This window comes from Alligator mississippiensis, chromosome 2 (genome assembly GCF_030867095.1).
Source record: "Alligator mississippiensis isolate rAllMis1 chromosome 2, rAllMis1, whole genome shotgun sequence".
NCBI classification, from domain to species: domain Eukaryota; kingdom Metazoa; phylum Chordata; order Crocodylia; family Alligatoridae; genus Alligator; species Alligator mississippiensis.
The window spans coordinates 52,353,693-52,367,528 of NC_081825.1; the positions used below are offsets into that span (position 1 = coordinate 52,353,693).

General features: G+C 46.4%; 1 protein-coding gene across 9 annotated transcripts in view; it reads left to right on the top strand.

Annotated features, from left to right (window-relative positions):
* LIMCH1 (LIM and calponin homology domains 1) overlaps positions 1–13,836 on the top strand; it is a 326,420-nt gene that overhangs the window by 233,911 nt on the left and 78,673 nt on the right. For 8 of the 9 annotated variants that reach the window (XM_059721667.1, XM_059721668.1, XM_059721671.1 and 5 more), the window contains exon 8: positions 7,721–7,973. In XM_059721667.1, coding sequence (XP_059577650.1) covers positions 7,721–7,973 — 253 coding nt within the window. Of the gene's footprint in view, positions 1–7,720; positions 7,974–8,930; positions 9,207–13,836 lie in introns of all 9 variants that reach the window. The other variant, XM_059721666.1, reaches the window with a different exon arrangement.

Genomic DNA, 13,836 nt, shown 5'->3' on the forward strand with positions numbered 1-13,836 from the left:
GCAGGAACAATGGTGTAAGGGATGTGTCAGGGATCAGGACTGCGGGGGGCGGAGGTGGGAGTGAGGTAGGACAGAGTTTGGTTCTGCCACACTGTTGGTTCCTAGGATGCTTTAATTTCTACTGAAATTGTTACAGTCTGACACTTAGAATCCAGGACCTATGACTGGCTCCTTGCAGCTTCTGTGCTTACTCTCCCCTACCAAGCAGAGCTCAATGCTCAGGAGAAAACCTGCCCCAGAACTGTTAAGACTTCATTCTATTGAGTTAAACCAAAAGACATGAAATGTTGGTACCTAAAAAAAAGGGTCCAGTGTTTTTTCCAGTAGGATGTTAGTAACTGTCATTGGTGCTAGCTGGAGCTCATGGTGAGCTGCTTACTTAAGTCCTAAAATGCTGGGCTTATTTCCTATTAATTTGAGCAATTGGCTAGGCTGGTGTCTCTCCTTTAGCTATTCCTACACAGCTCTGCCTCAGATCCTGGCAGGCTAGTGTTTCACTTAAGTGGTTTCAGGTCTGTTAGAAATACTGTGCATCAGAAGCTTGAACACAACACAGTATAAGGGAATGAAAGCTTCTACTTCAGTCATACAGTAACTTCATTAAACCAATTAAGAGACACCAAAATGACGCTATTGCTCCTCTGCACCTGTAAAAATAAACAACTGAGCAAAAAGAGGTAATTGAATATGTTGATAGTGATTGATTAATACAGAACCTGTAAGCAGCTGTATTTGCACCAGTGCAGTTCATGGTTTGCATTCTCTTTCAAGAACTGCTTTGATGTCTCTACCCGCGTACTGAAACTCTTCAAGAAGAGACAGAGAGGTACATCAGTAAAAATACTAAATTACAATAACATTACAGCCTGCCATGAGTGCAGTCATTAACTTTAAAGCTTCCCAATATCCTATAAATCCCAATACCTGTAAATTCCTTGCTTGGACATCTGTGGCACAATACATGCTACTTAATCATGATTCCCTCCATTAATCCACAAAGACCCTTTAAATTACATCTACATGTCTGTAGGAGCAGGAAACTGATTGGGTTGATGTGCTCTGCTGTCTGTTATTCCTAGGAGTAATTGCAAAAGAGCAAAAGTGACTAAGTTAATTATATAAATAGGGTTTAAGGCTGAGCTCCCACTCAGACATTTAGCTTCAGTGCTTCTTGCAGGCTTGCATAAAACACCCCCTGAAATAATAACAGTGGAAGTTAACCAAGCCCTTGTTTTTGAAATGCTGCCACCCAGACCTGTGTCTACTTGTAGACCTGGCCTCACAGGCCTAAAAACAAAGAAGAGGGTGATGAGGAAACACTTGCATTCCTTCCACCATCACTCTCCTCTGGTGTGCTAGTGTCTGTCCTTTCAGAACACATTTGCATATATCAGAACTGCTCGATAAAGTAAAATTAGGATCGGTATAGAAGAGTTCTAAGTACTAAAGCACCTTGACTTTCTGCTTGTTTTTATGTTATGGCCCTACTTCTCTAAACAGTTTGGAAAGCTCCACACCACTTAACCTCCCAGGATTATGTAGCCATGTCTCTATCGTTCATGCTGATATGTGTTAATACTCACTAGGTGTGCCTACATGCGCATTTGATGCAGCATCAGTTTACTCGCAAGTAAATGGTGACGAGCACGTCTACACATGCAAGGAAGTGGGAGCAGATTTGCTGCCAATCTGCTCCTGCTTCTCTAGACCCTGCAGTGGGCCCCTGACACCACCAGGGGGGACTCCAGGCTCTGGCTGCAGTTGCAGGCAGCCCTCTTCAAAATCTAGCCCCACTCGCTGCTTTCTGACCAGCCACTTCCCTGGCCAGGAGCAGCATGCTCAGTGCAGGGACAGCATGCGGGAGCACTCTCCTCACCACCTGTGCTACCCTGTGCTACTGCTGGCCGTTGTGCTGGCCCACCATGCCAAGTGCTGCCTGGCCCACAGCTGTCTCACCTCTCCTGGCTCCCCCACGCTCAGCGACTGCCTGCCCACCTGCCTGCCATGTGCCATCCCAGGATCACCATCACGCACCTGCCACTTTGACTCTATCTGCCTGGCTGGACTCCATCAGGAATGCTGATGACAGCTCCAGGGTGCCACCACCAGGGATGCTTTCACCTCCTGGACCTCCAGCTCTGCCACCTCTGGGCCCAGGCTGGTGGTCTGGTGCCTGGAGGCCTTCTACATGATCTGGGCCACCTTCCAAGACCTCTTGGACCAGCTCCAGCCCCACCTGGAGTGGTAGGACATCAGCATGCAGCCACTCCTCCCTGTGGACACCTAGCTGGCCCTAGCCCTGCTCAAGCTAACCACACCCACCAGCCTGCGGTACATTGGCCATCTGTTTTGTGTGGGCAAGGTCACCGCCGGGAAGGCCGTTCTGGAGGTGTGTGGAGCCCACTAGGACATGCTGGAGGACACTCTTCTGTGTGCACAATCCTGTGGCAGTGGTGGTGGGGTTCTATGTCCTGGGAGTCCCCCAGGGCATCGGGGAACTGGACAGGACACATGCCCCCATCACCTACCCACCCCATGGAGACCACCCTTACTACAGGTGGAGGTGCTTTCACTTCGTGGTGCTCCAGGTCATTGTGGACCACTGAGACACCTTGATGCATGTGAGTGCTGGCTGGGTGGGCAGCACCCACAATGCCTGTCTTCCAGAAGTCTGGCCTGCTGGGCCTGGTGCAGAGCAGCCACTTTGCACTGGGGGTGCCATACCTGCAGCTGGACACTATTGGTTCCATCCTTACTTGTTGAGGACCCCCCTGCACTCATTCCTACCCTGGCTCCTGCAGTCCTACATTGGCCACCTGGACCCCTGCCAGGCCCACTTCACCCAGTGCCTGGGCTGGACCTGTGCCCTGGTAGAACATGCCTTCAGCTGCCTCAAGAGATGCTGGTGCACTGTCACCACCTACCTACCTTGCGTTCACTGAAGACACCCTCCCCGGATCATCATCACAACCTACATGCTGCATAACATCTGTGAGGCCCCGGAAGAACTGTTCCACGAGGCCTGGGCAGAGGAGGCACAGTGGGTGGAGGATGCCTGGCAGTGGGAGTACGGTGCAACCCCCTGGCAGTGGGAGCACGGTGACCCCCTCCCCCCACCAAGGCCCCAGGAGATCCGTGCACCCACCAGCGGGGTACAGGAAGAACTGGCCAACCACCTTCTCTAGCACTCCCCACTGTAGCCCACCTGGATTGCCACCCACAGGCTCCCTGCTGCCCACCCTCAGCACCAAACTCACCACAGACTTATCTCAGAAGAGCAAGTTTTTATCCCCCTAACATTAACCAGAGCCCCCCTCGCCTCTCCCTCCCTAACAAAAAGAGCCCCCTCCACCACCCAACCCACCCATCAACAATAAAAAGCCTTCTTCCCCATGAAAACTATGTACAATGTCCTTTGTGTGCTGTCCCAGAGAAGAGCCCAGGGACAGGTGGCCAGCACTCCAGCCTCTGGCTGCTCCCTTGTGGGTACACATGCCATGCCGAGTGCATGCAAAGGCAATGGCGGTTGATGCTTCCATGGCACAGGTGGCTCCCCCTCCAGCAGGCAGTGTCCAAGGTCAGCAGGGCTGACATGCGGTCCTGGCCCTGTTGCAGGCAGCTCTGGCTCTGCACCCCTGTGGAGTTGGGGCTGGATGGTGCTGGACCTGGGATGGGGTCTGGACCTGGCTGCTAGAGAAGACAAAGGACCTTGTCCCAGGTCTGTGGGGGGGCCTGCTGCTGGGCAGCAGGTGGCTGCCAGGCAGCAGGTGGCTGCCAGGGGACAGGCAGGGCTAGGGTCGGGGGCTAGACAGTGGGCGGCACAAAGTGACTGCCAAGTCTAGAATAGTGTCCGGCACCCAGTGGTTGTTGTCCATGGCCTACACTGCCTGGGTCAAGATGGCATTCTACTTTCATAGTGCTTCCAAATGCTTGTGCTCCAGAGCCAGGAGCTGCACCCGGAACTCCCATCCGCCCAGTCGCATACCTCTTTGTGCTGGTCCCATGCCTCTTTGCAGGCGATGTCCTCTGCCTGCCCCCTGTCCTGGCAGGCTATGTCCTCCACTTGCCACCTGTTCTGGTGGGCCACGTCATCCCCTCGCTAGACCCAAGCATCCATCAGCCGGTCCTCTGACACTGTGACCAGGCAGTCCAGGAGGAGGGTCCTGTCCAGGGTCCTCCTTTGGCGGAGCTGGCGTAGGGCCCTGCTTGTGGGTGGTGGTGACCCTGAGACCGCATCCTGGGTGCCAAGTGTGGCCTTTCTCCTGCACGCAGCTGCAGGCCCTGTAGAACCATGAGACAGAAGCTGTTTGTGAGAGTTTGCAACATTTCAGAGATACGATGCTCTGTATCAGGGACCTTGTGCTGCCCAGCCTCAGATCAGGGGCTGAGCGTACACAGGTGGCTCGGGACCATGGTAAGTCAGCTTGGAAGGCCTGGGCCCTAAGTGGCCACTGACTGAGCCTCCCATCCCCCCTTGCTTCCCTGGGGTTGGTGGGCTACTGGGTGCTGGCTGTGGGCAGCTTCCTCCCCCATGATTCCCAGGGTGGGACAGGCCAGGCTCCTGACAGCACCTGCTACTGCAGTTCCAGACCCTGCTCCAACCTCTCCTTCTGCGGAGCAACCGCTCTGCTGCTCTGCCGCCTAGCCCACCACACCCGGGCTCCGGCAGCATGAGGCTCCCAGATGACTGGGATGAGGAACTGCCCATGCGCCCACCATCCCAGCAGGGATCTTCTTCAGATAGGTGCCCCAGGGCCAGCCCCTCTCCCCTGCACTGCTTCTGCACCCTGAGCATGGCCCTGCTGTGCGTGCCTAGGCAATGCATGAGGAGTTGTTTGCACGGACTGAGGAGTACCTGACTCACTATGCCCTGCTGGCGCTGCTAATGGCCACGGTGCCCTGGGTGCGCCTACACACCTGGTATTGATTGGACCCTGCGCTATGATGGTGCAGAGGGCAAGCTCGGGCCGCCCCGCAACCTCCGCCACCACCTGCAGGGCTGCCCGTGGCTGCACTATACGTCCATACCCCCCTGCAACTGAGGAGGACATTGCTGCTGGTATTAACAGATTCCTTGGTGTGCGAGAGGCCCGTGTCCACCTAGCTGCAGGGGCATGGGCTGCTCAATGAAGTTTTGCACCGTCTCCCACCTCCCTGCATTCTGGTGGGGGAGAGGGGGAACCTGGGGCCAGGGGAGTGCAGGTGGGCTGAGCAGGAGCAGGGGCCAGGCGAAGGGAGGGCCTTCCCCCCAGTGTGGGCTTACCATGTGGCCTGGGCTGGCATGGCTGGTGGCTCTGGAATCACGGCTGTCGGTGGTGGTGTGTGGTTCTGGGCAGTGTCCTTGGATGACCAGGGTCTCCGCCCCCTCCTCCCCTGTCTCCCACGTCCCCTCTGAGGAGGAGCTGGCTCTGCTAGCAACTGGCTGTCATGGCTGGCTGCATCTTGTGGTGGGGGCTGGGGCTGCAGAGCTGGTGAGACAGGTACTGACTTAGGCTCCCTGAGATGCTGGTGGAGGGTCCAGCCAGGGAACTCAGTGGTATGGGCTGCAGGATGCGTGAGGGGCCCTCCCCTGATAATGTGTCACTGGGGGTGCCAGGTTGGGGCATGGGCTCGGGGAGGCCACCTGTGCTGTTATAGACAGCACATCTGAGGCCTGGGTCCTAGGATGCAAGGATATACGTCAGTTGCTGCATAAAGGGCGTGTACTTGCAGGCACTTCCCAACCAGTGTCTGTGATTGGTGATGGAAACCCACTGTGCCCACAAGGCCTTGACCTTTATGTAGCAGCATGAGCCTGGCAACTGTGTGACACTGATGCTAAGCAGTAGTGCCGGGGTGCAGGCAAGCTAGGGCAGCTGGACTGTGGCCTGCTCAGGGGCCACAGGGGCCTGGAGTGGCCTCAGGCTCCCTGCTGGTGTGCCTTAGGGCTCTGAGTGCCTGCAGACTTTTAAAACCTGAGGCAGGGGCTGCCATAAAGGCAGCCCAGCACTGGGGCAGGAGAGGCTCCCAGCCCAGAGCCCTGGGGCTAGCCTCAGGCTGGCCCCCTAGGGACAGGGCTGTCCTGGGAGTAAGTTTGCTCCCAGGTCATGTCTACACGTGTATAACTGTGTAGTAACTAATCATACCTTGTTACCCACATTTGCAGGTAGAAAATTTAATAACTGAAAACATCCCAGTGTAAAATTCCTGAAAAACGAAGTTATGAATTTAGCTGCTTTAGCTCTTTTTCAGTAGTATGTCTGTCCAATATTCCTCTTGCTGTTCTCTTTCCCCTTCTTCACCATCTCCAAGAAGACATGCTGAGCTTTGCAGTGGGTTGAATTATTCTTTGCAAATTAACATTCCTGACATATTTAGCCCTCTTTTCTGTTCAAATTATCCACAAGATCCTCCTGATTTTCTTTTTTCACATTGTTTGTTGTTTCCTATTGCTCAGCTAGATTATGTGAACATAGCTTGCCTGGTACACTAGGTTCTTTAAATCATGTGGTTTGTTGGTTTTTTTTAATTGTATCCTATTTGGGAGGCCTAACCTTTATAAACAAGAGTCACTTTCTGTTCACAAATAACTTGTAAACATTTGTATTTTTGTAAAAATGTGTTGATAGAATATGAAATATCCTTTCCAAATGTATATGAAAGCACTTCTACTGCGCATTCTTAGAAGTAATTTTGTGCTGGTATTTACGATGCTTTTGTTTTCTAGGAAGATTCTTGCCAATAAAACTTGCTTGCCTGTGTCTGAAACTGTTTTTAACCCAGTCTGTGAATGTGTTTTTAAAGAAAGCTTATGAATATCAGTAGTGTGTATTGGTGACTTCTATTTACCGGTGTTTACCCAATTCTGCTGAAAATTGCTGTTTCTGTTATCCTCTGAAGTTCTTGATTTGTTTCTCACTGTCGTCTTTCCCATTCTTCACCAAAAATATTCACGAAACCTTGTCATTCCAATCTATCCCCCTAAATCCTGTTTAGCTAATGGAAGTTCTGAGCAGAAACCATTAGTAGTTTATACCTATCCAAAACCATGTCTAGGTTGTGGCACTTCAGTTGATATGATATAATTCCAAGAGAAAGTATCATAGATCCCTGTAGCAACATCTACATCAGTGTACATGCAAGTAGCCCTCTAAAACCCAGTGTGTTACTACCCTCTAGATAACACCTTAAGATATGCACTGATTCACTGGCATGTTCCATCTCATGCCTACCCTTGCTTCTAAGTAGCAGTCAGTTGAGGTCCAGTCAAGTAAGCTTGATTCTGGGTTTATGCAGCTGTTTTGTGTCACTGGAGATTCTGGTATCTGACCTATTGTGCTTTGCAACTCTTCAAAGGGAAGGTTTCTCGAAAAAAGAACTTACTGTGACCTTTTTCTGAAGTCTGGTCTCTTTGGATGCCTACAGTAGGATGCTGGACTGCTGGAATAGATTTATTTGCTGTTGATATTGAGATTGTGGCCAGTACTTTTGCCAGACTGATTTTAAAATATGTCTATAACTCCAGACATAATTAGCTATCATCAGTTCTTGTTTTCTCTGAATTAAAAAACTGTACGTAAAATAATAGTTTCCTAGTGAAATTTCCCAATATTCTGTTTAAATATAGAATTGCCAACTATATTATGTCAATCTACTACTGAAATACTATTGCTTTTTACAGTAGGGGTGTTTTTGCTATGTAAAAAATAACATCCCCCCTCCCTGCACTGTTTTTCAACAGGGAGAGGAAGCGACTCTGAATCTGATTTGCCACACCGGAAGATGCCAGATGTGAAAAAAGATGATATGTCTGCAAGACGGACATCGTATGGTGAACCTAAATCAGCTGTGCCTTTTAACCAGTACCTCCCGAATAAGAGTAACCAGACTGCCTATATACCAGCTCCTCTTCGGAAAAAGAAAGCTGAACGAGAAGAATACCGGAAAAGTTGGAGTACTGCTACTTCACCCCTAGGAGGAGAGAGGCCTTTCAGGTAAGACTTTGTCCATCTTGTTAAATGATTATCCTTTTTAACAGTTAACCAGTCATGTTCCTTCGTAGCACATAGTACTGTATAAATTGGGTGAAATCTATTCCTTAGAATAGACCAGTGCAGCTCAACCTTGTGGAGAAGCAGTCTGGGTTCTTGCAACCTGGCTGCACTGTTGACCATTTCTGGTGGGGGCAGTGGAGACAGAGAGATGAGGCAGGGATGTGGCTGCCAGTGTTTGTGGGGAGGGAGAGGGGGAGGGGCAGAGGTTGAAAAAGAGATATGGAGAGGATCAGTGACATGATGCAGACCAGGGAAGGAGATGCTTTGGACCAGGCTGCTTGCTACTGATCCCCCAGGCTGAAGGCCAGATCCAGTCACTTTGGGGGCTGGATCCAGTTTGCGGGCCATAGGTTGAGCATCACGGGACTAGACTGTTTGGTTGCCTGTAATAATAAAGCAAAACAATTGAAGAATAATGACACAAGTAGATATGCATGTAGTGACAGAACTTAGATAATTGTTGTTCATTTGTGATGACATGTTACCTGTGAATTATTCAGTGTTACAGTACGCGTCGCTTACAGCTATGGTATTTGATACAAGTGATTTATTTAATGCTACAATCACTCGTATTAACATACGTTTGCTTCTCTGATATTGTTATGGATGCCCCGAGTTACAGTTTTCATGAGATGTTTCATCTTTGATGAATGAATCTGTTGTGCACTGGTGACATATGTCAATGAATTAATTAATCTATTGTACATTGGTGAATTTTTAGCATACATTCTCATATTTCACATATTGTTTTAACCAACAGATGTTTTGTTTTGATTTGCCTTCAGAGAATCTTGCACTAGATAGCATTATTATTCTCTTATAGCATTTATAAATATTTGTAAAGTAAAAAAAAGTAGCAGTGTCCTGTACAGTAAACTACCTTGTGTAACTCACTAGCAAAACCCACCCTGAAATGATAGAAGAACAACAAAATGAGGCATCAAGACCACTTGAAGAGGAGCAAGTGCATGGCTGCATGACTGCCAGGACAAACCCCAATAAAACTCAAGTAGATTTGACTCGAAACAAAGACCACCTTATAGGTCAGTTTCCTTCAGGTAGTGCCAAAGAAACATGCAAATTCAAGGGGAAAGATTCAGAGGAGATCAGAAAGCTAAGGCGGCTTGAACAAGTTGGCATTAAAGTCATGTCAGCAGCTCAGCGCTATGGCAGGTTAGCCCGACAGTGTGGAATGTTGTGCACGCTTCACATTTTATGCAGTTTGCTAGTGTGTGGGGTTTTTCTCATTCTGACATTAGTTCATGCCATATAACAAAAATGTGTTGTGCTAAGCACTTGCACTTTCTGCTATTTCATTTGCAACTTACAAGCAGCACAACTTACAGGACTTCAGAAAAGGTCTAAGCGTGAAAAGGCTTGTGGTATGGCAGTAATGCATTGCAAACCTATAGGCTACTAAATTAATTGTATTAACTAAGTAGATTGTACTACTGTAGGATGGAAATAGACTACCAAGAAGTCTTGCAAGCTTCCATTTGATAAAAAACAGTTCTGCTACTACATTATGCCTGTTTGGGACAAGGGTTCAAGAAATTCTTGATATACCTTAATGATGGAATACTTCAGGAGCAAGTGGCTGAATTACATTTATATTTGAGGTTTTTCGTATTGTTAGGAGTTTTACTGAAGGCTGTATTTAACTTTAAAGACAGGAACTATAAAAATGCACTGCTTGTTACCACGTGCACCAATTAAAGCACATGGGTATAGTTCAGTAATTGTGATTTGACCGATCTAAGTATGGAATGGCCATATTTTTTCACCTTGTTACCTGCGTTACTTGTTTATAGTTTCTGTTCATGTCAGTTGTTTCCTTTTCTTTATTTGAAAGCCTTAATAATATAGAAATTTAATTTCATATGAAGCTTGTTCCAGGTGTTTTAGTTGCACTTATGTGAGACCCTCATGAAAACTAGCTATTCATCATGCGGCTTTCTTATTGAGCACAACTTTAGGGAGTATGATGAAAGCTTAGTCTTTTATGAAAGATTGACATGGTAAATGTCTAAACCTATACCCCTAGCACCTCAACTTTTGGAACATCTGGAAAGTATTCAATATCATCATAATCTCAAACAAGCACTAACAAAAAAACTTCAGTATGAATTAAATCTATAAATTAGAGAAAGGGGTGCCAGCAAAATGTACATACAGAATGTAGCTTTGTTGGACCTGATATTAGTTTGCATCTCTAAGTGTTATATAAATAATAACAACCATAATGAAAGCACACATGAAATGCACGCATTTATTTTATATATATTTTTGTGTGCGTTTCACTTGTTGTTGTTGTTTATACAATACTTAAAGATGCAAACTAAGATCAGAATTAAACCTCTTTCTCTCTAGATATATATCTATATCAATATCAATATAGATAGGCTTAATGAAGCTTATATGCTATGTGCAGTCACCAAGTCCAATCAAAATAGCCTGATTTGCTTTTTCGTATACATTTTTCCTCTTCCTCTTTTATTTTGTTTCTCTCAGAATATCTTATATTACAAGCAATAACAAACTAATTCATTTTTTATAAAGTGAGACATATCATAAACAATGCATACAAAGCAGTGCTGTACTCTACAAAGTAATGTTCAATTTAGTGTTACCCTAGGAGATTAGCCAAAATACTAATAAAAAGAATATGCTATCAATCATAAAGCACAATCCCATCCTGGCTTGGTTAATTGCTAGCCGGTCAGTAGTTCATAAACCAGAAGGATAATAGTGCAAGCACATTTTGGTTCCAAGACTGTCTTAGCCAATAGTATTATGTTTGGCAATCCAAGGTGTAACAAACAATATTTATAGCATGCACAGTTTTGGAGGATGCTCTCAACCTTTGGCTGTCGGCCCTTTGCTCCAATCCTGTTTTAATTTAATGACTTAATCTCCAAGACAGATCCAGATGTGGGCAAGCATATGGCCCAAAAGGGAGTCTGGTCTTCTCCTTTTAAGAAGAGTTTTGTTCTACCTTGGCAGGAGGAAAGAGAACAGCAGTTACAAGGGATTCTCCTCCCTGCTCTCAGCAGGAGATCCTTGATTTGCCAACCAGGTGCAACTTCTGCAGATGGAAGCAGAGGGTTTCAGAGGAACTAATGATGCTTTGCCTCAGCTCAACAGCTGAGATCAAGAGCCAAGCTAAACAGGAGAAGCCCAGCCTCTCTAGCAGCTTGGCCCCTGAGATTGAGCAAAAAGACTTTTGGGCCTGGTGAGGCAGGGGAAGTGTTTGATGTCTCTAGGGGGAATTGAGTTGCTACATGCATGAACGAGAGAAAGGAAACGGGGAAGGGAACTAGACAGCTATAAGGGGGGAAAAGACCTAGGGCCACAGGTGAGGGGAATCATATCTTTGTCATATTCTTGCCCGCTGGTTATCTGTTATCTCACTTTTAAATCCCTTCATTGGCTCCCCTTCCTCCTCCACAATAAGTTCTAGCTGCTTCTCCTGACAATCGTGGCTCCGTGTAACTTTACTTCCTTAACTTGCTTATTCTGACTTTCTTTCCTTTCCCCACTGCTGCACCATGGTGTCAGTCACTGCTGTTCTCCCACAGCTGTCAGTGTTCTGTTTTTTGCCAGTGCCAGTCTGGTGGCCCAGCATCTTCTTTGCTATTCAGATCCTTAGAAGACCCAATTTAACTGTTGGGTGTAAAGGTCAGTTACTGCAAAGCTGAAGAATTTTGCAGCCCCAGTCCAGTGGTCACTTAAGCACATGCTTGTGCATTACTTGTTCAGGGTTTCCATACAGCCTAGGACATAACATAATTATAAATTATATCAAGATGTGGTCTATCACCTTAGCCACTTCACTTGCATCTTGTACTCTTATGTATCTGTCTTTTTACAGTGTTAAATCTTCAGATCAGGGACCTGATTTTTTTTAAGGCATCCTGACTAGAGGTGAAGAATGGGAGGAGAGCTAAGCTGTGTTCTGATAGAAAGGTGTTAGTGGAATTCTTTTACATTTAGGAGCATTGGTCAGCTGACTGGCATTCCCAACCACAGGCCTGCCCCCAACTCTTGAAGGACTTAGGTGCGCTCCCAAAGCCGGGAGCCCTGATCAGCAGAGTGCATTAGAGCCCTTCAAGGCTCTGGTGTGTTCCTAAGACTAACCCAATTAGCTGATTGGTGCTGGCCTCATGTTCAGTTTAAGGCGCTGTGGGAACCAGCCACAAAGTTATTGCATATGTTTTGTGTAATAACTTTGTGGTTTATTCCTTGTTTTATCACGCCATTAACTGCATGAACATGTGGCTGGGTTATTACTTAAGACATGGTTACCTGGTTAATCACATCTTGAGTGTAATGGCTTCCAGGGGCCTGAGAGTGACTCATAAAAAGAACAAAATGCTTACTCTCTCTGTTTCAAATCTAAATACCATATGCTGCTTTTATATAAAATTAAACTAAAAGCTGATTGGAAAGTGATCACTTGGTCAATGACCTTCATTAAAATTATGAGTGATCCCATAATTAGTCTAGTTTTGCATGGCCTTTTAAATCTCTGGAGGCCATAACTCCATACTCACTTGTCAAAGAGAGCCTGCTCAAAACCAGAAAATTCGTTGTTGTTAAGCTTAAATGGTACTATTAAGACACGAACCTAATAGGTGATTTCAACCAACTGAATAATTACTTAGAAGTACAGGGTTTATAGTATATTTACAGGTAATATAACATTAACTGTATGAATTAAAAAAAAAAGATATGAGCATTTTAAAGGGACTTTTAGTATGTTGTGATTAACCAAAAGTGTCAGTTACCTCAGAATTTTAAAATGATTTCAGAATTACTAGCTTGTAATATAGTGTGATAGCAGAAAAAGCTGATGCAGTATGGGTGATGTTAATCGCACTTAATCCCCCTTCAAATGCTCATCCTCCCGCCTAATTTGGAGCAGTATTTTCCAGCTCTGGTTTTTCCCTGTAAAGTTAGAAGAGAAGTATAGAGTAAGAATTTGTCTCTTCAGAGTGATATCTCTTTCTTAGTACTTGTCTGATACTGCCCTACACATGGTGTTTTCTTCTATAGTCTGTGAATCTTTAAGGACATATACTAATACGTAAGCATATCCCTCTGAGAAACAAGACAAGTTTTAGAACATAATTAAGGAAAAAGTGAAGATTTCTCCATGAAGGACTCAATCTTGGCTGATATCTTTCCCTTACAATGACACAAATTACAAACGTTGGATTTGGACATAGTGCACTGTTGGTAACCATAGTAAATTAGAATTGAGTGACTTAGTAGACCTGTTTAGGACAAAATTAATAGATTCATAGAAAATTAGGGTTGGAAGTGACCTCAGGAGGTCATCTAGTCCAACCCTTGCTCAAAGCAGGACCACGCCCAACTATATCATCCCAGCCAAGGCTTTGTCTATCCAGGTCCTTAAAAACCTCTAAGGGTGGAGATTGTACAACCTCTCTGGGTAACCTGTTCCAGTGAATCCATGTGAATCACTTTCTTCTCCTCCAAGTGTTTAGAAATGGGTTCCTTGAGGATTTGCTCCATTTTTCCAGGGACTGAAGTGAGGCTGACTGGTCTGGTCTGGTCTGTAGTTCCCTGGATCCTCCTTCTTCACTTTCTTAGAGATGGTCACTGTATTTGCCCTTTCCCAATTGTCTGGGACCTCACCTGATTGCCACAAGTTATCAAAGATAATGGCCAGTGGCTCTGCAATCACAATAGCCAACTTCCTCAGCACCCTTGGGTGCATTACACCTGACCCCATAGACTTGTACACATCCAGCTTTTCTAAATAGTCCATAACCTGTTA